The sequence below is a fragment of the Melanotaenia boesemani genome, chromosome 10 (genome assembly GCF_017639745.1).
Source record: "Melanotaenia boesemani isolate fMelBoe1 chromosome 10, fMelBoe1.pri, whole genome shotgun sequence".
NCBI lineage: Eukaryota > Metazoa > Chordata > Actinopteri > Atheriniformes > Melanotaeniidae > Melanotaenia > Melanotaenia boesemani.
This window is the reverse complement of record NC_055691.1, coordinates 16,850,281-16,876,234: the sequence shown is the minus strand read 5'-3', so window position 1 is coordinate 16,876,234 and position 25,954 is coordinate 16,850,281. Positions and strand designations below refer to the sequence as shown.

Here is a 25,954-nt window from a genome sequence, read left to right as displayed (position 1 = left end):
TGTGTGGGGCACAGCTGCAACTGGCGTCACAATAGACGGGCGTCAGTGCTCACCACACTCAAACAGTAGTGCTGTGCCCTACAAATACCCCAGCCTCTACTAACCTCTGTGCATACTCTTCTCTCTCTGGCATGCCACCCGCAGCCTAACTCCCCCTGACTGCCCCCCACTGCAAAAACCCCTCTCAATACTTCTTCAGCTGAACCTCGGCTTCGTGTCAGAGCCATGTTCATTATGTGCTTGCTGCCACCGTAAGAGCTGCAATCAGACCTTGCTGATGTGCAGGAGTTTACTTCTTGTCCCACTAACAAAATTGCTTTTGTTCAGATGAGAAGGTATTTTCAACTTTTCTTTTTTTTCTTCCACTTAGTGGAAATCATCGATTGACTTAAAGCTAACCGGCTTAACTGATCAGTTTGTGGAACTGCAACATAAAGTGTGAAAGTGAAAATACTTAGATATGATTAGACAAAATTGAAAACAAGCAACTGTGTTTTGTTTTTAAGTAAAATTGAACTACAAATAAAAGTTCATAGAAGCAGGGCATTCATTTTTGCCAGAATCTGATTGGAACAAATTTAGAATAATGACATGATTATTGTAATGTAATTAAAAATCCACACTTCCTCTCACACTTGTTTGATGAGAGTATAATGTGACTTTTTAAGGTTCCAAAAAACCCTTTTCTGAAATAGCAATGATGGGCCATGGCCAAATGATGCTGAACACCTGTAGCTGTCTAGCAAATATGTGTTGCTGTGTGATGTGAGTGTTATTCCATCAAGAAACAACAGATTTATTGTTGTGCGCAAAGACAGCTGCTTTTTGAATTGTTACCAAAGAGCTTTATCTTTATTTGATACATCACAGTTTATAGTATAGGACTTAAAAATATTCCCTATTTTCTTCATATCAGACTGTTGCGAGACATGCTTGTCCTCTAGCGCAAATGTGTCAAACTCAAGGCCCACGGGCCACATCCGGCCCGTGAATGAATTATTTTTGGTCTGCATGATCATATTTAATCACTATAGTAAACGGTGGAAGAGTTATTAACCCTTTAAACACCAGAGTTTTAAAAAGTTTTTAAGGCAAATTATAAGTGAGAAAAATGTTGAATGTGAATCAGAGTTTATGATGGCAGTAAAATTTATCATCAAATTTAATATTGTGGCTTTACATGTATATGATGAAAACTGAACTTTAGTGTAGTTTAATTTGGATTTTTCTCTTGCTGTTACAGGATATTTGATTTTTCAAATGAGTATTTTACTTTTGCCTGTAGAAAATGTTTTCACTTGAAATTACTCTGAAGTAGAAAAGCGCATATAGAGCCATAAGAAATAAATGCAACAGACTTGAACAGAATTTTTTAAATTTATTTAATGAATGATGTTGTTTGATTGAACCAGTCCGGCCCTCAACTTGTTTCAAATTTTTAATTTTGGCCCACTATGAATTTGAGTTTGGCACCCCTGCTTTAGCGACAGCTTTGCTTACTAGTATGTTCCATTTTCTTAACATCAAGGCGAAGGTCTGCACTCTCAGAGTACAAATTCCATGTTACAAGAAAAAGGTTTTCTATCATGATAAAAACCCCTTTTGGGTTAGTCAGCTTGCAGGTCTCAATATGTCACTGTATTACAACAGAACAAGTGATCAGTGTTCAACTTTTACTACAGATTTATAAAAAGGTGGCAAAACAAACTTTTAGAAGTATGTAAAATATGTTCTTCAAACTCTGTTATGCCAACAGGAGGAAGGATCCACACAGCCATTGAACCTCTCAGCCAGACCTAAGACAGCCGAGCCTCTTCGCTCTCCAACGTCTCCGACACACAGTCTGTTCTCCGGAAACAAGACCAGTCCCACCAGCATGGGCAAAGGCCGCATCCCCAGTCCAATTCCCAACATGGGCAGGAACAACTCTCTGGGTAGGTGACACGTACATGAGATATATAAGGACTGTTACTGACATTTTTTTAGCAACAATCCCAAAGACAATGACAAAATCTAACGGGGAAATGAAACCTATTCACGCACAAACAAGCACTCATGTACGTTCACACACTACTGCCTTGCTCACATCTGTACTGTACATCCACCCAGAGCAGCCACGTCCTTGCTATAGCGTAAAAGGTTGTCTTCCCTTTAACTGGAAAAACAAAAACAACACCCACCCAAACACCCCCCGCCACCCACAGACAAACCGAGCAGCGTTGCATGCGCCTGAAAGCCTGCAGACACCTCAGCCCCATGAGGAGACCTGTGTGTGTGTATTCTGAGTGAGTGTTTGTGTTTTACAGGAGTCCAAAGCCCTGTATTTAGCCCCAATGAAAACCCCGGCAGCGGAAACAGTGAAACCCAGCACACGTTATTTGGTTTTTAAGAGCTTCCTCACATTATTGTCTACCCGCGCTAGACCTTTTATGCCCCTACCTCCGCTATCTGTTATTAAGGCCAATCTAAAGCCTCTCATTATATCCCCCAGAAAACAATTTCACCAGCTCCTCTGGAGTGGCTTTGAGGACGCAACACTTGTGTTTCCTGCAAAGTTATTTTTTGCCCATTTTAACGGCCACCCAAGCGTACAGAGCTTCCTACTTGTCTGCTAATTAAATGAGGAGGGAGACGGAAACTTTGCATCCTTTTATTTCTTTTCTTTCTTTTAATTCTTCAAATCAACTTTAGCTTCAAAAGTGTGAAACACATAAACAAGGAGTAGGAGATTCGGTCATGTTTAGGCACAAGTGGACTGAAAAACAACACATGTACCTGCTATAATATTGAATAATCCCATTCTTATAAAGTTGCTCTAATTAAATTTGTAGCAGCAGAAGATTAAAAGGTTGCAAAATCTAATATCAGGTTATATAGACACATTTTAATGCAAGTTAATTCAAATTATATATACAGATTACATGATATCAGGATACGATGACATGCAATTAAGCTATCATTAATCATATCTGATCAAATTTCTTTGAATATACCCTTTAAGACCTCCTCATGTCCTGTGCAGACATCCTGTCCAGCCTCAACCCCACAGCACTGTTTGGGGACCAGGACGCTGTGATGAAGGCCATCCAGGAGGCCAGGAGCATGAGGGAGCAAATCCAGAGAGAGCAACTCCACCATCAGCAGCAGCAGCAACAGCAGCAGCCGGGACATCAGAGTCTAGAGGCCAAACTGTCTGCGCTCAGCAGCATGAGCCTCAACAATGGCAACAAGGTAACTTGTCATAAGCGGATGTGCATGAAGATGCACACACTTCTCACTGATATGTTCTATTAGAATCACAGGGATGATTGCATGGATGGTTTTCTGTCATGGTAGATATGAAATTTTCATCCACTTAAAGAGTAAGTTCACATAACACAAAACAGCTCTGTTTTTAGCACTAAATATCTAATGCAGACTGTGTTTTTGATTCTGGGATTGTGATCAGCAATTTCTTGTCCTTTTATGCCTTGTTCTGTAAACTCCTCATTCCTGTCGTATTTTCTACTATATTACCTTGGCTGTGTGTCCTAGGTTTCTCCTTAGCTAGCATTTCAGTTTAAGGAATATTCCTGTATGATATTTAGTCATTTGGCTCGGGCTCCAGCTCTTAAGAACTTCTCAATTCTCCTCTCATCTCCACGGCCACCCAGAAGCCAACAGCTTTGAAGAGGGAGCAGCTGGGCCAATGACAAGTGATGGCTTCGGCATGTTAGTGTGTATGTGTGAGTGTTTGTGCGCCTCCCTTGACTGAGTGAGTGTTTTTTTTTGGAGAGGAGATGATGTTAACATTAGTGTGTGTCCATGTGTGTATAATGGAGTCCATCTCTCCACTTGGCCTGGAGGGGGGTGGTCTTAGCCCAATTAAAGGCCCTTTCTCAGGGAACGAGCCTCCTCCCCCTCTGCTCTCACCTCTTCCCCTGCTCATCTCTTCCTCTTGGGTTGAAGGAGACAGGGCCTTTGTACCCAGACCTCACATCCACAGGGAAATGCATATTCCAAAACATCTTCAATCGGCCCTGACCAGCCAGTTGTAGATGCCAGGGATCAGACATTCAGTAAAAAAACATAAGGAACATGATTAGACTGGCTCTCCTGCGCAATTGATCCCATGTTGCTTGCAAGGATGAGGAGAAGGGGGAAGGAAAGGAGCTCATGAATATTTCAGGGGCGGAGACTTTGAACCCACCAACCCCAAGTAGGTCATGATTGGAGCACTCCAAGGATGGACTGTTTTGAATTTTTTGCACTTGTTTGCCTTGCATCTTCAGGAAGAAAACATCCAAAAATTTTTTGCTGCTGCACTGACTCTCAGTCCCAAGTTGATCTTTTTTATAAGTCATTATACTAGTAAACATTGAAAAACTCATAAATATAAATTATATAACAGCTTATGCTGATTTGTTTATTAAGGTTTAATGTGAGTTGTCTGGTGCAAGTCCAGCAAAAAAACAAAACAAAACAAAAGAAAACAAAAAAAACAAAAAACAAACAACAACAAAAAAAAACCAAAAAAAAAAAAAATACAAAACAAAACAACAAAAAACAACAACAACAACAACAAAAAAAAAAAGACCTGTTTATGCTTAAAGGAGTTTTTTTTGTTTGTTTGTTGAAGTTAACTTTGAAAATAATCACTCATTAAGGTGAAGGTCTTGCAGGGAAATCCGTATATATTCCTCAAGCCCTATATTTTTCAACTTTATAAGAACAAAAGCAAAGCAATGCAGTAATTTGGTTTATGGCTGCGTGCTTACTAATAAAAAGCTCATTTGGAAAGTTTCTAAGTAATTGTTTCCGGTTTAACGATGACAGCAGGCCTTGGTGTTTGTTGTCACTTTGTTGTTCGTTACCTAACAACAGACGCTCAAAGACTCTTTCATTTAAGCTGTGAATGCATCATTTTTTCACCGGGATATAGGAGTTTTTCTTTTTCTTTTTTTTATATATGTGTGTGTTTTTTTTTTGTTGTTTTTTTCTTCTTATTTTTTTCCCTGAAGAGCTCAAAGGCTTTGCTCTGTCTTAAACAATTCATGGATGGAACTTGCTGGAGACTTGAAAGTGTGACTCACCCTTTCCACCTCAGGAGGCAACGGGACCAGCACTTTTTTCTTCACCTTAGACTTGTGTATAGTTTTCTATTCGTAAAATAAATCTTCTCTCCCTCATGGCTCTGCCCAAGTCTTTTTTACGACACCATACTAACACAGCATATTTGCCTTTATTGCAGGGAATAAGGCAAGTGCTGTAAATAATATCTAAGTTCAATGTTGAGCTATTTATTGCTCACGCTGATTCGACTCTAAAGGACGTGCTGTGACGTCTGACTGTGTATGTTTGTCTTTATTTTGCTGTATGCTTGTGTATTTTTGTCCCACAGCGTTCATGTCAAGAATTGGCTACATAGACATTTCCCTAAGAGTTGAAAGTGATCCCCTGCTCTTTTGTGTGTGTGTGTGTGTGTGTGTGTGTATGTGTCCTGGCTCTGCATTGGCCTTGGCCATGTTAATGTCATTATAGCTGGTGTACAGACGAGAGGCCTGGCCAGTTCGTGGCATTGTTGAGTATCACCTTACGCTTACGTTGCTTCCAGCTGGCCAGCGGCTGCCAAAGCTCACCGAAATAGCCCCTGTGTACGACTGTGTGGGTGTGTACACATGCGCCTGTGTTAAAGACCGTGATCGCTTGTGTTGAGCTTTTTCATCTCAACAGTCACAAAACACTCTATTAGCCTACCTAAGGGAAAACACTGGGGCTGTAAAGGATTGGCACATGACTTAGCTTACATATTATATGACGACAAACTAAAAACATTCATATCTCATTTTACAATATAACAATTCATCTATACATTTACTTAAATTGATACTCAGTCGCCCTGCATGTTATAGTAGAAAAATAAAACCACAGGGACTACTTTTTCTGTTTCCATAGGAAATGATGGGTGATGTTAGTTTGAGTGCAGATAAACATGCAGTAACTTAAAGGGTAATGCGAACACTTTTAGTCCAAAATCTGTTATCTAACTTTGATCAAATTGGCCATGCAGACAGTTAATTAATAGCCAAATCTACATGCTAAGAAATGGCAATGCATTAATCTCTTTTAGCATCTCTGCTGTTCATATTATTCAACCACTGAGGTTAACTTAAAGGGATCCAGCATATATTTAGTCTTTTTTTTTAATGTGGGATTGTGTGAAGTACTTGTGAGTAGTTAGTGTCTTGGACAGCAGTCAGAACACACTGATTAAAGAATCAGAAAGGAACCTGAGAAGAGCACATTTTCATCAAAGACTTATTTGATATTTACTGGAAACAAGATATTGCAGATTAGTATCTTTTACATAGTTGTTTACTTTGTTACTGAAGAACATCCGTGTTGCTGTGCACCTGCAGCTCCTGGACAATTAACTGATAAACTGATTAATTTAACTGATCAGCTGTGACTCACAATTCTGCTGTTTTAATCTAAAAACAACAAGACAATACAGAAAAACAAAAAGCCTGGAAAAAGACAGAAGGATCTTTTAAAACTCTGCCTGCAAAAATAATGGTTAGCAGTGAGCTAGCCACCACCTATTACACAATGCACATATCAAAACAGACACTCTCTGGTTAAGAAAATAGTGACAGTGAACAAATAACTGCCAGATGCAGAAATCGACGCAGTGTCAAACAAACTAATTATAGCATCAGATCAAACTGCTATGACATTTTGTATTTTGAATTCAGAATATTTTCTCTTCTGTGGCCCCATTCTTAACAGCTAGCCTCCCTATCAGAAATCCTCCTTTATTCTTTATAAATCTCCCAGTAGCTGTCTACTGTCAGTAGGAAACTGACAACTTGTAAGAGCTCAACACAAAAAAAAGAAATCAAATGTTTTTTATTTATTTATTTGGAATGCAAATGACAATGCAAATAGCAAGAGAGGAATTAAATACAAGCTAATGGTATCAATTGTACAAAATGTAAGTTTTCAGGCCTGACCCTGCATGAACAAGCTTGTTACGCTTTGTTTTGGACATTTTCACATGTTGTTTGAACAGTTTTTGAAATTTACCAGGTCACTACGTTTTGGGGTCTTTGTGTATTTTATAGACTATTGTAGAGAAAAGTAATTTAGTCTGTTCTCAAGGCTTAAAAATGAGGGAAATACTGATTGTTTAGAAGCTCATACTGGCTCTGCTGGTAAGTTTGTAACATCTTTATAGGATGCACGCCTGTGAAACCAACAGCTCAGGCTGTTCCAGTTCTTGATTAAAGACATGATGTTGCTGTATTTGAAGCCTGGATGATGAACTGCATTATTATAATGTATACTACAAAGCTGAGTCTGGCACCTGCAAATACTAACTGTTGAGTGTCTATTGTTTTGGGAAAAAAGACCCCAGAGGAATGCTGGAGGGGTGTTCAGGGTTTGCATATGAGGAACTGTGAAGAAGAAAAAAAAACAAAAAAAAAAAACAAAGAGGGACGGGAAAAGGAAAAACAGGACAGGGAAGACTGACAGCTCTATCGGAACACAGCAAAGTGTGGAGAAGGAAAGAGAGAAAGACAAAAATAGGAGAAGAGAATAGGGGCTGTAGGGGGACTGAGGAGGTTGCCAAACTTGATTGGTCCAGGAGGAGACAGTAAACGGTTGCGGGTCAGCTGGAGACAGGCTGTGCTGGCAGAGGGCGAGTTGTAACTGTGGTAATGAGCTCAATACAGTATGAATTAAAAGAAAAGGAAAAAAAAAAAAAAACACAGCAGAGTTTGGAGTGTTACCCTAGCAACAGTAAAGAGATGCAAACGCCAAGAAGAGAAGAAACCAAGCAGAACAAAAAGAGTCGGGTGACTCTTAAATTTAGAAATATACATGCAGAAGCAAGGCATGCAGAAGCCAGTGAAAGCAATGATGTGTTGAAACTACTGCGGCAGTACTGATCTGATTTGTTGCTGGGGTACTTGTTTGCACGGATTAATTTTTTAAAAGCAAGTGGTATGCCTCCCTTTTCAGCTTTTTGTGCTCAATACAAATGGAGTCCACCGAAAGGAAAAAAAAAAAAAAAAAAATCTATAGTAGTGCTCCAAGAGGCAGCAGTCCAGTTTGAAACCAGCAGGCATGCAGGCCAAACCTATTTCAAACTTGACTAAACAAAAGAAAGACAGCTCCTTATTGCATTTGCCACAAGAACTTTTAAGAAGACCAAAAGTAGACCAACCGCAGGGAATATTTGCAAATTTTGACCCAGGTCTGCTGTTAATCTGTAGTTTGGATCCTTCTACCACTATTGATGCTGTCTTAGACAGTTTTCCAAAACCCCAAATCTCCTCTGCATTACTTTTCCACCAGTCTCCTCCCATTCACCAGGAACAGTCATACATCTCTAGCTACTTAGGTTGTTTAGAAATTATGTGACATCTGACATCCAGCTTTTATGACACGGTGCCAAACTTCAGCTCGCTTCCAGAAGTAGCATCATTTGAGGCAGCTTTCAACCGACTATCGTATCCCACTTCATGAGCCTAAAAGTAGATTGTCTGGACTAGTTTTCTTTTTTACCTCTTCTTTTCTCTTTTCTTCACTCTATCACTCTCTGTTCTTCCCTCCCTCTTCCTTTTCTTTAGTCCTTTGTTAGGCGGTTGCTTCCTGCGGTGAGCATGGCACTGCCCAGGCACATGTTCTGTGGTGGGCCTGATTACAGTCCTGCTGTAGTGCTGACATTGGCCCGCCCCGACTCCTCATCTATAAACACGCACACACACACACACACACACACACACACACACACACACACACACATACACGCTGGCCTCTAAGTTCCACCAACTCTGCCAGCGGCTACCGCGGCATGACTTCACCCGGCAACCATTCTTTGCGTCAAACAAAATGCCTCTGTCACCAGAAAAAGGAGTGGGGCTGGGAGGGAGGAGAGAGGTAAGAAGAAGAGGAGAGAGGAGACGAGAGAGACTGTGGATGAGCGGTAGCTTTGCAGAGGGTTTCAATGTTTTCAGATGCAGTTTGGAAGTGTGGTGGGGTAATTTTTAGCTGGAAGGCGCCAAGGCAAACTGATTGTAGAAGAATTTGTCTTAGAAGTGGAGCTGCAAGCAGATCGGCTGAAGCAAACAGAGCGATTGATGATCAGAGGCTGGGAAGACACCAATGCTAAGCATAGCCTCAAGGAGGGAATGCTTTGAATATTAGTTTGTTGCATTAACCACTTTTATCTGTTGGTGTTTTAATGAGATTCTCAGAAATAAAGATGAAAAGAAGAGGTTGCTGGAATTTCCTTTGTATGCCATATTCAGCCCATTTTATTGCCATTGTTGTCAAAGATGTCCATAATGACTCAACTTAAAAGATACCAATATGATTCAGCAACTTAAAATGATCTGCAAATGCATTTGGTTTTAGCCCAGGTTATCCAACCCCAGACTTCTTGGGCCAGTGTCCTGCAGGTTGTAGATGTTTACCTGCTGCAACACACCGGATTCAAATCAAATGGTTCTCCAAGAGCTTGTTCTGTCAAGTTCTGCATAACTTCACGATGATTAATTTGAGTCAGATGTTTTGTGGGAGGGAAAAATCTAAAACCGGCAGAGCACTGGTCCAAGAAGTCTGATGTTGGTGATCCCTGGTTAAGCTCATACACATCACATTTCTGTGAAATGTTTGTAGTCCAGTTGTAGTTCCAGATTGCATTAAGTAACTCTAGAAACACTTCTTACGTCACAGGAGCGGCTGCACTATGAAACACTGAGCCAGCACCTGGGTAAGCTCGGGGAGGATGCTGGGAAGATGGTCCATCGAGTCATTGACCTCACAAGACCAGAGGATCTGGATGGTGAGCCCCTCTGTTGTATCGCATTTCCACATTTTCTCACACTTTTCTTTACTTTTCTGATCTTCCATGTTAGTTGCTTATATTCTCTGCAAACTGGAAATTTATTCTTTTTGTTGGAAAATAGAAAACAAAGAAGGAAGGGTATTTTTTTTTTAAAAATGAGCCCAGGCTAAACAGACAGAGAAACTAGTGACTCCTAACCCAGTGAGTCATATTCAAGTCTGGTTGAGCATGCAGGCATCCATGCTGCATTCAGCAAATGCAAATATTTATTGTGCTGCTCAAGAAGTCATAGTCAAGGACGCCCACAACAGCTAATAGGCAGCAAGTTCACTGGAGATAATGATCAAAGAGTAATAATTATAAAAAACATGGCATATAAGTATGACATATTCTGGTCAATAAGTAGAAAGTATAGCATAAAATACTTTCACGTAGTATTGTCTAAGTACACTTCAACCCTGACCCACCTGTTTCTCATAAAGCTTCATTGTTTACAGGCAGTGAGAAACTGTGGAGTACTTATCGTGGTTTCGTTTAGTTCAAGGAGTAAACACGGGAGCAAGCAAACTGACTACAGTGTACATATAGTTCCTGTTTGTTTGTGTCAGGATAGGGAGGGCATGCCGGTCAGACCCAACTGGACTTTTGTTATGCTTTTGTTGTACATCCTCATCCCAAAAAATGAAAAAAAAAAAACTAAGCCTCATAAAGATAAAAGGAAAACAACTCATCATTGTTTTTTTTTATATATATATATGTTTAGATAAACGAGATAAATGATAAATGTCTTGTATCTGTTACTTAGGGAGTAATATTGCAGAGGCACGAGTATTCAGGGAGGCACGGGGCAGGAACAACAACGAGCCCCACATCAAGAGACCTATGAACGCCTTCATGGTGTGGGCCAAAGACGAAAGGAGGAAGATCCTGCAGACTTTCCCTGATATGCACAACTCCAACATCAGCAAGATCCTTGGTGAGATTTTATAGATATCCTTTTAATCAGTAAACTTTTGAAAAAAATCTCCCTTTATTTATATCTTTTCCTAACAATGATGTTCACTTTTTCTTTCACCAAGCATGAATTCATATGCATTTACAGTTAAAACAGACTCTTTATGAAATATGGATATTATTTATCCAAACAATCAGGCTTAAAGTGTGTGTGTGAACTCCTTATTTGCAGAACTCATCAGCATAAACCAATTTGTGTCCCCCCTTTCCTCCATCAGTTTCACATGGCTCTATTTAAGGTGAGCCTGTGTGCTCATTAGGTTACCCTCCCACAATATTCCACAGTTCACAGGGTTTCTTACCAACAAGCTGCAGATTATGAGAAGGACTAATGTGTTTTTCAGCCAGGAACACTCCACACACAGAGCTCCACTGTGTCAGCTTGACTGGTGTGATGGATGCATTCAGTTAAAATCCGTGTGGATTCTAACCTCCTCAACACAGATATCCATTCACACGGTGCTGAGCATAACGGTTGTTCGTGAAACGTTCCTAAGACCTCCACTGTCCGACGCAGAGTTGGAGTAAGCTTGAGGGTTGCTGAATATAAACGCTCCTCCTGAGCATCATGAACAAATTGCGTTTTCTTTAGCGAGTCTGTGTTACTGACTTGGAATTTTGAATGGGAGTCCAACAAAGTAGCGTTTTGTTTCCTTTAAAACGTTTCCTGAATTCACAAGATAAATGTTTTTGCTTTTAAAATTCCAGTGATGTTTGTCGAGGAATTTAGTTTCAAGTCATATTTTTTAAAGTCCTTTTTTTAATGAGTCATGACAGTGAACTTGTTCTAATTAATGTAATGTTTGATGTTAAACAGCAATAACTGACAGGAACCTCTACAAATAATTTTTAGGATCTTTATTAAGCTTTTGTGACCATGCTTGAACAAAAAATAAAATTGTGTATGTTTATATGACGGTATGTATACAATGCATGTCCCTCCAGTGTAATAACACAGCTGGACTCTGGGTAGTGGGTGGGTGGCTTGAAAAAAAAATTCTCCTGTGTTTCCTGTGTCACAAAAGTACAAGAAGAGTTTGTGATAAACCTTGATAAACAGAGAAGTGAGGCAGAGTGTGTATAATCATCTGTCAAAGTGCTTCACAGATGTGCTGCGTTCCTGCAGTAATGGCCCTGTCCACTTGTTCAGGAGGTCCTCTTACCAGGGAACATCAGACGTACACAATGCATCATTCTTCCTCAGCCAAGAGGGAGTAGAGTTATCCACTCCTGATTTTAAACAGACTCAATGGTGTCTGGTCACATTAAACATCCTAGCTTTAGAAACCACTAGAAATGCCAGATTTATGACTCCTTTGTATGATTTAATAATGTAGAACACAAGCATTGACAGACCACTGATTCAGGACTCATTCCATCTAGTTAATGACAATCTGAACCACTTTCATTAACAGAGTTTGGAAAAATACCCTCTTTGTTGCTGCCCAAGATACAGTACCTTTAAGTCTGGAGGTTTAAATTTTTGTCACTAAAGTCATTAAAGGGCAACTTGCAAGTCAACAACCCAAGTAAGTTAAGGTGTGGGAATAAGTACTGAGAACTAACACTTCTAATTGATTTAACTATTATTTTTACATTTAATTTAAAAGCTACTGTTCAGCAGAGATAGCATAAACAAGAACAGCAAAATTATTAGAACCAGCTTAACAAGAAGCAATATAAATCCAAAGAGGTCTCAACGCTGTGGAGATTTTACAATGTAAATGAACAAGCACATGACAGACCACAGTTTCATTACATGAGCCCAGGAAAGGACAAGGATTAAGGTAAATTAACCTGTTATCAACACTAGAAAATGAATCTTAACTTTGCTTTAACAGTACTGTAAAGTTTGCCCTAACATATCAGAGTGGAACAAAATTAAAGATGGTTGTTTACAACTGGAGAATTAAATACGACTCAAAACTGCGCCAGGTAATTTATAAATTTTAAAATAACGCAAAGCTAAATCACAGTACAGTTTGGGCAGGAGAGGGACGATAAATCAAGACCGAAGTTAAAGGCAAACTATAAAAGTAGAAAATTAGTTTTACAAGGTGAAGTTACCACCTTCCTTTGGCTGTATTTCAGTTCCATCAGAAATTGTACCACAGTTTAATACACAGCTGTTCTGGGAGCCTGAAGGAGAAATCCAGTAGAAACACTATCTGCTTCTAGTCTTACACAGTTCTGGCTTTTGTATAGAATCAAGCATTCAATCAGATCTCTGAGTATGTGATCCTTTGATCTAAAACGAGCTCCTTGAGTGTTTGTTGTTACACAGGCATCAGTGAAGTCCCATTCTTCACCTGGCAGGAAGGGCAACTCTGGGGCAACGCTATCTTTTGAGGGGCCATCTATCTTTATCAGAACAACAAAATTCTCATTGTCACCTAAAGTAAAGACAGCAAAGGAGCGAACACAAATCCCCCACTTAAAAAATGATGTATTGTTGAAAAAAGAAAGAGAAAATAGTTTTTAGGAGCACAGCTTTTCTTACTTTTCTTCACTTTTGTCTTAAAAAGTACACTTTGTTAAACTTTTCAACCTTTGTGACACTAAAAACAAATTCCAATCATGTTCTTCAGGCTCTCGCTGGAAAGCCATGACTAATCAGGAGAAGCAGCCATACTATGAGGAGCAGGCCCGCTTAAGCAAGATCCACTTGGAGAAATATCCCAACTACAAGTACAAGCCACGGCCCAAGAGAACCTGCATTATCGACGGCAAGAAGCTACGCATCGGAGAGTACAAGCAGATGATGCGCTCACGGCGTCAGGAGATGAGGCAGTTTTTTGTGGGGTGAGCATTGACGTTGCAGTTTTAAAGGCTGACTGTGACAGCCACAGATGTTTAAATAAAAGGTGCATGAAATCTTTAACTTCTATCAAAGACTTGTTAAACGTAAAATAAGTAAAACCTATACTGTTATATCCAATTTGTACTTGTGTTGAATATGCTATCTCCATCTTTCATTCAGTTGTCTCAAACATGTGGAGCAATACAAAATGCTGCCATGGTGTAATTAGGAGGTGCATTTCCAACTTATTCAAATCAATGCATCACTGTGTTAAATATTTGAATGACTTTGGGACATAAGATATAGGTAAGCAAAGGGCAGGTTGTATAGATGGAAATGACAGAATTTATAATATAAATAATTTTGCTCTCAAAATTCCAATAATGTTTGTAAAAGAAAAGCAAAAGGCAGTTATAAGGATGTAAATGAAAAGACTAATATGTAACCACCAGATACATTACTGTACTGCTTCTTGGAGGCATTTCAAGGACAATTTATTCAAATATTTCAAAAGCAGTTGTGCACTTTGTGAGGTCTTACTTCTTTATATAGGCTAGATGTTTGTGTAGTGACCATCAGGGTTTATTGACCCTTTATGAAAGAACCTACTGTGGTTCTATCTGTAATATGCTTTAAACATTTCATAAAGGACTTTATATTATATATTTTTTAGTGTAGTCAGCACATGAAAGGGAAAACAGTGGCATTGTCTTAATACGAACCAGCATTGGATGTGTTTAAAGCCATCATAGCGGCCTGTGTATGAAATGGATTTACCAGCGGCCACAACTTGAGTAGGAGCGATTTTTAATAGCTTGTCATTTATTAAATTAGGACAATGCTGGGTGCTTGCGGGCAGTGAAATTGGACACAGACAGACAGAGTGGAATATGAAATGTAAGCAGATGTTTGAGAGGGAAGGAGAGCGAATCAGACGTCACAGGCTGAATGCCACATTTACTGTGTGTGGTCAAGTAAATGCAAAAAAGCTCAGATTCTCCAGGCCTGGACTTTCAGTTAAAGCTGCGCCAGTCTCTGGGACACATAACTAAACCAGCGATGTTTTAGGGCATCTAATGTGAAAATGAGTCTGTCAGAGCATACAACAGTGTGAGGAGACAGAGGAGGGAAAATTGTTAGGTGAGAAAGGCGACTGCAATTTTCCTACTTTATGTGGTTCATTTACGAAGCTAGAGGGTCTGTTTGAGTGATGTGCATTTACCCTCATTCTGTCTATATCTTTACAGGCTAATTAGCTGATCTCTCTGTGAGCCGGCAGGTCTCCATGTTAGCACATGCTCGACCTGAAGCTTTGCTTTCAGTTTAAATGCTTTAAAATAAATGTTTTGCTTAAAGCAGTTATTCAGATGGTGATGAATCAATAAACATCTATCAAGTTCTATCTATCTATCTATCTATCTATCTATCTATCTATCTATCTATCTATCTATCTATCTATCTATCTATCTATCTATCTATCTATCTATCTATCTATCTATCTATCTATCTATCTATCTATCTATCTATCTATCTATCTATCTATCTATCTGTCTATCTATCTAACATTAAAAAAAGCACTAATGTTGCAGTTTTTATTGTTTGTGTGTTACCATGCTAATAAGTAGCAAAGGACTTTTTTTTTGTCACAGTTGTTATTTTTATTTCTTTAAGTTGTTGTCACATGCACGTACAAGATGGCAGTGAAATGTAGTCGTGCATACATCCGAGGCTGTGCACACTCATTTTACACCAGTAAAAAAACAACAACATAGTAATAAACTATAAATACATAATAAATATGAATATAATAAACCACAGTGCAATAAATGCTGTGGCTCTAAGAGCCATGCTCACTTTCATCTGCTTAATTTTCATTTCATGTTCTTAAATGTCTGTTTTGCTTGTTATAGGTTTACTTCTGTTTAATTCCATATTTTCTTACTTTTCTCTTTTCCTTGATTCTCAGGCCTCAGCCACCAATTTCTTTGGGTAACAGCCCAGGAGGTGTAGGAGTTTACCCAGGTGCCATAACTATGGCAACAACAGCGACACCATCGCCACACCTGACTTCAGACTGCTCAAGCAACTCAGCCAGCCCTGAACCCAACATCCCAGTTATTCAGAGCACGTATGGAGTGAAGTCTGAGCCTGGTGGGGGCAGGGGCAGCAACGGAGGTGGGGTCGGAGCACTTGATCTGCCCAGTAACCCCACCAATGGAGACGACGACATGGACATGTACGAAGATTTTGAGGACGAGCCCAAGTCAGACTATAGCAGTGACCATGAGACACGGGAGGCTGTCAGTGCCAACTGAGCATGCCCAGTGTGTCAAATGTAAAAAGACAAGAACAACTCCCAAAAGACAGAGACAAATCTTGATGACACAGTTCATCACAGAGACCTTTAGGTACACTTTCAGGTCTTGTTGTATCCTGTACTGAGCATGTCCAGACAGGACAGAAATTCTACAGACATGCTCAGAAAGCTCTTGAGCAGCATCTTGACGGATGCCCTGTTGTAGAAGAGGGGGAAGATGGGGGAAACATGGCCCACAAACACAACCTGAACAATCATTTAGACATCCAGCTGATAATGAACTTCAGTTTTCTACTCTTTGACAATCTTAACAGGAGTGAATAAGAGGTACGCAAGGAGAAAGAAGACGAGAGAATAAGACAAAGAACAAATGAGCTACGAACACATCACTGTGTGGTTTGTAAAGAGCATGCATGGGTTTTGAGGCATTGCAAATTGCTCTTTGACAGCTATTTGGTCTTAAATGTTTAAGGAGTGTGTTAGTTTTATCGAAATGTATTTACTTTTTTGTGTTTTTTTTCCCTTTTTCCTTTCTGTTTAATTGACTTATCTGACAGGTCACTGCCTGTACAAACTCTGGACTGTCAGAACTTGAAATTTGGAATGATTTTAATATAAATGCTAGCTCTTGTAATCTTATAGTCTTATGTTTTTTTTCTTATAAATACAGTGCTACATCTTGGTTTTTCCTGACAAACTGCTTACATTACATTACTGTTAGATTTTTCCTTTTTTTTTTTTTTATATCCCGCTCAGGTATGATGTGCCAGCTTGTGAATGTGTTTTTCTGTTTGTTTATTTGTTTGTTTTTTTCATATAAAAAGAGTGATAGGACTTTTAAATTTCAATTAAATAAAGGGAGTAAAATCCCTTTTATTATTATTATTATTATTATTATTATTATTATTATTATGTAAGGAAGTACCCAGACATTGTACAGATTTTCTTCACATGTGCCAAACATTCACATTTACTTGGGATGTTGTAGTCTTAATTTCCGATGCTGCAAAAAGTCTTATACAATCAACTTTTTCTATCTGATGAGATGGTTTCTACTTAGTAACTGCTGGCTCTCCTACTGGCCCAATCACAGGCAGCGCTCAGGGAGGATATGTCTTCATCACACTCTTTCACACATGCACACGCACACTTTGTGTCACCCTCCAGCAGCCTCTTTGGCTTTTATACGTAATAAGTTGAGCTGCATCGAAGGCACCCGTTCCTCTCTCCCACTGCATCGGTGCTTTCATAAACCACATTGCCCTTAGTTCCTTGAGGCCAAACACTTTTGTAGTAAGTGCAGTGCAGAACCAGCATTTGAGTGTGTCCCTTTAAATCTGGCTAAAGGTATATAGATGCTTTTCAGCTTAATTTCACTTCAAGAATTTCCTTTGTCTTGAAAGTGTACTCTGAGCTTTGCTCACTTGGCATCATAGGAAATGGCTGGGAGCAGCGCCAGGGAGACGCTACTGTAGGATTAGAGATTCTAATACCCGGGAGCCATTCACTGTATTGTGTTTTGAATCTTACAAAAATGTCCAAAAGTGTACTTTTTTTTGGCTTATTAATTTCTAATATCTTCTTAGCATTATGTGAGAGAGATATGCCAAACTAGTCTTTAAAAAAGAATTTATATAATTGCAAAAAAAAAAAAAAAAAAAAGGCTTTTTTAGTCTGCTATTTCAAAAGGTTCCTTTTTTATTTTACATGCATATTTTGAGGACAATTAAATTCTTGAGAATGGAAAGTGAAAAAGGTGCATAATTCTCAGTCCCGGCAACTCCAGCCAGAGCACAGTTGTTCCAGTCAGACGTGCGATGTTCCCTTTTCCTCCGAAGCACCACGGCGCTCAGCACTATCCTCAGCTTGCATGATTTTTCTCTTCTTTTTTCCTTTTAACTCAAATCTCACATTCTTTCTCTGAAAACATCTTCTCTCTTCTTCTTTTTCTTTTAACTGTCTCTTTTCATTGCATTCTCTACAATTTCTAATATGTTTCCATTTACGAAACCTGTGACCTCGGGGGAGTTCTGAGTGCTCTGTTTAGCTGCTTCAAGAGTCTTCTGACTCCAAATTTCTCTTCATCACCATATTTGGCAGTTTTTAATTTGGAAAATCATCACAAGCTGGGATTGAACATTGAATTTACAGGAAAAGCCTCATACATGGTCATTTTTGTTGGTGTCATACATCCTAAGCACTGGATATTACTTCTATGTTGTTTCTGGGGTTTTTTGTTTTTCTTAATTTTTCTTTTCTTTTTTTTAAGTATTGACTAATGTGAAGTTGTTTGACTTAAAACATGAGAAATTAGTCAGTAAAAAGTCACATTTTTGGAGCCTTGTACACGGCAGGCACCAGTAAATTGCCATTTCTTTAGAAGCATTTCATTTATTTAAGCAAGTTGTTTTTGTTTTTACAGCTGTAGTGCCGCCTGAAGGGGTCACATCACCTCTTATCTTTTTTAAAAGGTAACCTCATGCTCTTGTTGGTTGTGACCTGCAGAGGCATCATACACATTTCATGGTCACACACATTTTTTTTTATTTTTTTTGTGATGAATATTGTATTTGAAATTCAATTGTGCGTTTTAACATTTCATTGTATTTATTAGCCAGTTATGGCTCTAAAAAGTGTCAGTACAACTTGGTGAGAAAGACAATCCAAAAATATATATAAATAAAAAAAGTAAAGACTTGAGCTTTTTCTTACCAATCTGTCCTTTCATCATTGCTTTTTGAGAGTTTCTTTGATTTTTGTGAACAAACACTGAGTAATTACTAAGGTGTTCATTTATAGAAAAATGCTTATGTTGTGTGCTCTGAACGAAAGCACAAGATACAGGTAGTGCTGCATGATTTTTTGTTTCCATTGCTCTAAATACTGCTCTAACTTTCCAGGGATCTAATAATTTCCAACACAAGGCTTTCTGTTTCCAAAGCGGAGCTATTCCACTTGGTCTTTATATTTTGGTGGCCCATTACAGTAAATGTGGCCTATTGTTCCATTGTGTGTGTGTGTGTGTGTGTGTGTGTGTGTGTGTGTGTGTGTGTGTGTGTGTGTGTGTGTGTGTGAGGTAACACTACACATTCTGACTGCTGTGGTGTATACGCCACGGCGCCGGTGCTCACTGCAGCCAATCCCAGCCTTGCAGAGAGAGGAACAGAGAGCTCAGCCATATGCAGCCACATCATAAATCTAATTGTAATTCCCAAATCAACTGTAGCGTCACCCTGAGAGGGGCGCCGGCAAGTTTGTCACACTCCTTTGTGAGCATTTGTGTATGTATGTGCGTGTGCTGTGCTATAGCTTTAGTTGGGAGGGGTGTTTGAAATCATACTTGTGCTGTTGCCATGCTAATCTCATTAAATAAGTCATCATAATTTACATTTCCTTTTTCCCTTCTGCAGGATGAACGTTGAGCTGTTTGCAAGTTGACAGATTGTGTGCGTACAGTTAGTGTTAGCCTATGTAAAGCTTTCAGCACCTCAACAACGGATTGTAGTTCATTACAGTGCTGTCAATGTTTCATAACTGCATACGCTTGTATGTGCAAACTTCATTAGAACTGAACGGAAAGTGACGCAATTTCCATTCAAGTCTACAAGATGTTAAAGCTTCTGCTAGCGAGATGCAAAGATATTTAATTTAAACATAATGACAATCAGAATTTGTTAATATGCTCTTGAGATCCAGTTATTCACAATTTGAACCAAATATCTCCCGCCTCACTTTTAAGCTTATGTACACAATGTTAGTTGGAAATGCTCATGCGCTACATATACAGTATATAATTTACAAACAGCCTAGTGAGGCAAAACACAACAGTGTGGGGACAAACCAACACTGAATTTACACTTTGTGTCGCTGCAACCAATTTAAAAGGGTGTAATGTTTCTACCCAGTTGCACAAAATATTTATGTACAGTAAGACATTGGTCCACATGTCTAACATGTCACTATAAAGGAGAAGAAATTGTAAGTTGGTAACATGTTTTATTCCCAGTTTTTTTTCTTTTTTTTTGACAGACCAACATTCGGGCAACATGCAGCAAATAACCTTGTGTTGTTTTTTTTTTACATGCCTGACCTCTTGTTACAACTGAAAACAAAGTAGAAAAGTACAAAGTCTTTGAGCAATGTTGAGTGGAAATTAAACTTGCATGACAGTCTATGTATTACAGTCCCTCTAGTATTTTTGTTATCGTTGCTACCCATAATTTCTGATTTTGCAGCAGCTTCTATGAAACGTTGCTCTAAAAGTTGCAGTGGCTTTTAGTGCTTTCGATTTTATTTCAGCATTTGCAGTGTGTTATAAAATCCACCATGATGATTTGACTTGCTAGTTCACTCATCTCAGACATTCTCTGATGATGCTTTGCTGTTTAAAACTGTGCATCAGTTGAACACAGTGTTGCAGGTGGTAAAAAACAGTTCACCTCCACTTTCATGCCAAACACTGGGAAAGCGTTATCATCGCTCTGTAGCAGTGACTTTAGACAGCAGATGTGATGTATTTCTTTCACGCATGTCTGCAAGTACACAATCAGAAATGTGGAAACAAAATTCATGATGTGCATATATTAGGTAACGTGGAGGACTGCTGCAATTTGTCACAGTTGTCGTGGTTATTGAACAAAATTGCAAAGACCAGAAATTGATGAGAGATGGCTGAATTGTTATTGACAGTTGTGACTGCAGCTTGTGAATTCCTTGAAGGACATAAAATCCTGAATTTCTCAGCAACTGCTCTGGCAATATGAAAGCATGCATGCTGTGATGAGTCAGAGGACGTTCATTTCAGAGACCCAAGTTAGACTCCAATGCCTGACTGTTATATTTCAAATTATTTTCCCCTTCAACAACATCAGGAAACCATTCTTTTTTTTTTACATGTGTCCTCTAAGCTTTTAAAAACAAAAGAACTAGAATAAGTTTTGGACTGAATGCAGCCTTCAAAAACTCTCCTGTGCAACAAGCTACAGCGTGTGATGAGGTCAGTGTGACATTGCAGTCTTTTGCCTCAGAAAGATATGAATGTCTAGTGTGTGTCCTTCACCTGAGTGGCACTTTGCTGCATGTCATGCTCCCCCCTCTCTCTGCACACTTTCCTGCCTATCTCTCACAATAGTTAATAGAAGCCACAAGCACCAATAAAAAAAATAAGCAGACATGGCTAATCTCTTAGGGTAAGAAAGCATGCACTGTGCTTACACAGTGATATATGGAGCAACCCTGTCTTTCATTGATTAATCATTAGTAAGCAAACTTACCTGAGAATCTGAAGTTCTACAGTTTGACTGCCAGGCTGTTTAACATGATGAGGGGAAAATTGAAATAAAGTTGGAAGTGATTACATCCACTTTGAATGTACCCTCTTTTTTCATGGCTTTGGTGTGTAAGGATGAGGCATAATGGCATGCTTTTCTCCATGAAAGACCAGGCCTGGCTGCAGCCTGGAGGCAAATTCGCTGTTTGATTTTTTTTGTTTTAAACTATATTGAAGAGTAGAGAGAACCACATCATTTCTTTTTTTTTATCTTCTCCTCAGCAGTCAGGCATTCAGATCAAGAGAATTATAAATTGTTAACACAAAGGAAGAGCCCCCTTCAGACGTGTTGAAGAGGCTCTTTCAGGGAGGCATCAAAGCCACCCATAGAATGATCATGATGCTGCAGCACCTTACTGTCCTCTTTGAATTTATGATGCTTAATCAATCAAATGCTCCTGATTCAGAAGGAGACTAAATGACCCTCACACTTCAAAATCAAGTGTTTATCCGATAATTTTTATGTGATGTTGCAGGTAAAACAAAAACAATAAAGAAGTTAAATTTAACTGGGTGTGATTTTATTTCTATTTCCTTGTGATTGTTTTGACAACACTGCAACATTAGGCAACATTTTTTGGGGGAAATTTCAGTCTTTTTGGAAATGGGGTGATGGGAAGAACCTATGAGTAGTCATTGTCTTACCAGCTGTGGACACCGGATAGAGCGCGCACAGTTTGGAAAGCACCAAATGTCGGGTAAGTCATGTAGCAGTTACTCAGAATGGGGCCACAACAGAGAAAACTTTTGCAATCAAAACAACTTAAACCTCAAAAATTTCTTAGCAATTTGAACGTGGTGTATAGTTAAATTTACACCACTTCACCCTCACACCAGATAATTGTTGATATTGTTGGTATTTTCTCAACTGTATAATATTCATGTTGTTCCGCGTCATGAGATGCACATCCTGATAAGCTGAGGCATTAGTTTTCTATATTTTTCTTTCTGTCTCATAGATAGTATGTTTTGGGGAATAAACCAGAGAATCAAACCTGATCAGCTAAAGGATGTAATGGGACCCACAGTGCATGCAATGAAGCGCAGCAACACATTTTGGAAAATACTACACAAATGTCTGGTGCAAAGGTGACCCTGTATAAATAGTATGCACTTGAACTTCTACAATATTTTTCTAAGTTTAAACTGATTTGGATGTTCTATTTGCTCTTCTGTTGCTTGTAGTGTGCAGCTCCTAGCTAGCTCTCCCATCAGAATTCCTCCATGATTGTCTAAACTGAGAGCATGCCTCTGTCTACCTAGACGTAGTTTTAAGTACCTCATAAAAAAAAATATATATATATATATCTGCCTAAATAAAACAAGGGTTAGTTTATTGAAACAGACATCTACTTTTTCTTAATAAAACAGTTTTCTTTGTACATTAGAAACAAAACTATGAGCTGACTGCTGAGATACTGTTTGGATGTTTGTATGCTAATATAGCTAATTAGAGATGCAATGTATGTCTGAGGCTAAATCAAGAATTGAGCATATATCGATCAGTTTATGTTGTGTTTTTCACCATATGTGTCATGTTGTCTCTCTTAGTCCTGTCATTGTACAGTGTGTTTTTTCCTAAGGTCCCCAGTTCAACCCACAATAACATAATAACATAAGTCTTTGACCCTTGGGAACCATCCAACTGATTTCTTCAAGCATACGTCTTCTCTTTTGAAAGAAAGACAGTTCCTCACTGACTGTGCCAAATTACGCTAATACAGAGCAAAAGTTTTTCAGGTTTCCATGATTAACTGTTTAGAATTGTGAGATAGGAAGCAGGAAACATAGGAATCAAGGCTAATGTATAACACCAGCTCAAGTCGTGTATACTTACAGCAAGTTGTGAAAACAAGCAGCATTAAACTCACTTTAAGATTTTTTTAAAAATCTAAAAGGCGATAGGTTTTTGTTTTAAATGCAAAAATATGCATTTGTTTGACATTAAATGCAAGTAAATTATATGGTAATATCCACCCTTGATTATCTTATTGGATACGTTTTTTAATATCTTGATAACAATTGCAAAATGGGAGGGGGAATTATTAGAATTTTCAAGGGTTAGCAGCCTTGGGAGGCATTCAACAATTACTAAATGCTAAATGCAATACCTGAATAAAAAGAAATCATATTTAAAAAAAAAAATCCTTTGAGAGAAATTGCTTTAGCAATTTCTGGATTTCCATGTCTTTGAAACATTGCATAAAGGCATATACTTCTTTTTTTATTGCAATTAGAGGTGAAAGGAAAAAAAATCTACTACAGTTTTCATGAAAATAGGCAATGGACAAAAGGACAATTTTTTCCTTTTTTTGAGGCCAAGTCCTTGGGTCTTTTAATTAGTCCTGCTAATTAAATATTATATGTTTAAGGAAAATGCCAGCATAAAAGCAGCTGGATTGTTTGAGTCAAAGACATGTCTGCAGCCTTGAGAAGTGGAACTGTGTGTGACCATGAGGAGGTAAAGAACCCTATTGTTGCAAGTCTTCCCCTCATTTGACCTAACATAATTCTTTTTGATGAGTGCACAATCACTCTTCCTTTTGTACTTTGCTCACAGATAAAGACAGTTATGCAGCAGAGAGGACTTGTCCACAGCTCTGAGCACGGTACACAAAACCCATTCTCTATTTTATGTGTTAATTTTTCTTTTGATAATGACAAGCCACATTCATCTAGCATACAACTGAACAGCTATGAATCCAAACATAATTTACTGGCAAAATATTACACTTGAACTTTCCTCAATTGGTTTTGACACAATATTTTAAAATGTTTTTGAATCTTGTCATGTAGTCTGCAAAGTATTTACCTCCCATTCTCCAGAATGCCTGAAGAGGTTTTACCCTTCAGCCTGTACTTTTTTCTGTTCTATAGTTCTGTCTCTTAGAGTTATGTACATATTTGCCCATTCATATTACATCTCACAATATCCATACAAGGCCAACATTCAGTGTGACTAAAGCAAGTAGCGTGCTCCCTATGCTGAGTTTATGATTAGTTTCATCAGGGGACACTGCATAAGCTGCATGTTTGAATCCCGGCAGCTTCACTGCTCCCTCATCCTCTACACTGATTGCAGGTTAGTTAAATTTTGGCAGTGCTTAGTGACAACTGTACACAATAACTGTAGTTACACATAAAACAGAAGAAAACACACCTTTGATCTTTCCGAAGCTGAGACATAGCACAATTGCCAAAAAATTTTTTTTTTTTTTGATATTAAGATCAAGCATTAACTTCTCTTTTTCTGCCTTTGTCATAGCATCCAGGCTTAGCAACTAAAACATGATTTACGGCTTTATGATTATGTCAGGCAACTTATAGCACTTGGTTGAGGTTCTGGAAATACTGTGGTGGTGGCAAATACATCAATAGACTTTAGGCAACCAAAGTACTTGGTTAAACCTTGAGTAAAAGTGTGGTTTTGGTACAATATTAAAAAAGCTGACACTAATTTGAAGGGCTGATCATGATCTCATGAGTTTTGGAGCTTCCACCATCTGCTCCGCCTGGTCCCTACAAAGCAGAACCATCAGCAGCGAGCCTAAGGTACTGATTGTTTACCTTTAAAAAGTACCACAAAAAACTAGTTGTGCATTAGGATTATTAACAGTAGACAGGGCCATATTTATGACTGTTTACATGTGCTAGCATTCCCTTCAGCTCTGTCTTGTTTGATAATATGCATCTGTCGATTCAAGGTTATGTTAACTGCACTTACCACATGAGAAACGACTGTAGCTCTTTTGATCATTGTGAGGCTCTTTCAAACAGATATAAAGAAAGCTTGTAATTTCAAAAGCTGAAAACCATCATGCAGGAAAAAGTTAAATGTGGGATATGCTGAAACTATTTATCACACCCCTCGTTTCTCTCTCTTTGTATGCAGTTTAATACTACTACTAATAACCTGTATTTTCAAGGATATAATGATACCAGTATTAATATTAAAACACTCACAGATGCATGTACACACTTACATACATACAATATAATACAATATATAAATATTTCCTCTTTCCCCCTGTTGTCCTCCCTCCTTTATATGCTCACAATCGGATAAAAGTGAAGTTTTGATGTGATTAATTTGTTTATTAAGGCTGATTATAAAGATAACACATTACAACAGTGCAGTATGTTTCCATAGCTTTAAGTCATAAACTCATCTATAAACATTAAATGCATAAACAGAATCCATTGCAATTTAATGCAGCCATGTTTTTAGCCCCTAAAGTTGATCATGAGCACACCAGCTACCTAAAACAAGCACATCAATTCACCGCTATATGGTTTGTGTTATATTTAAGGTACAATTAAAACAATCAACTGTCATCCTTTTCAGTTCCTGCTTTTAACAATTAATTTTGACAATCTAAATACATCCTGAAATAGGAGCAAAAGTGTAGAATCTATAATTTCATGCAGTTTCTTTAAGTCATCTTTAAGACTTTTATGTTGGTGTGATAAGAGCTTTATAGCAAGTTTTGGGAAAGAGAAAGGTTTAGAATAATATCCAACTTTGTAAGTAGAAATAAAAACTTGTTTTCCATCAGAACTGCGGTACACACTCAATAAGCCTGCAAATAACCCTCTTATGGGTTTTATGATCAGGCTCAGTTTGTGTGGCTTTATGCGACTTGGCTGAATGTGGGAACA

General features: G+C 38.5%; 1 protein-coding gene across 3 annotated transcripts in view; it reads left to right on the top strand.

The window, feature by feature from the left end:
- The window catches only part of LOC121647935 (transcription factor SOX-6-like), a 101,229-nt gene extending 82,563 nt beyond the window's left edge, over positions 1 to 18,666 (top strand). For 2 of the 3 annotated variants that reach the window (XM_041997763.1, XM_041997762.1), the window contains 6 exons: positions 1,757 to 1,934; positions 3,002 to 3,231; positions 9,724 to 9,832; positions 10,641 to 10,811; positions 13,438 to 13,651; positions 15,616 to 18,666. In XM_041997763.1, coding sequence (XP_041853697.1) covers positions 1,757 to 1,934; positions 3,002 to 3,231; positions 9,724 to 9,832; positions 10,641 to 10,811; positions 13,438 to 13,651; positions 15,616 to 15,964 — 1,251 coding nt within the window. In that variant the 3' untranslated portion in view covers positions 15,965 to 18,666. The remainder of the gene's footprint in view (positions 1 to 1,756; positions 1,935 to 3,001; positions 3,232 to 9,723; positions 9,833 to 10,640; positions 10,812 to 13,437; positions 13,652 to 15,615) is intronic. The other variant, XM_041997764.1, reaches the window with a different exon arrangement.
- The last annotated feature ends 7,288 nt before the right edge of the window (positions 18,667 to 25,954 follow it).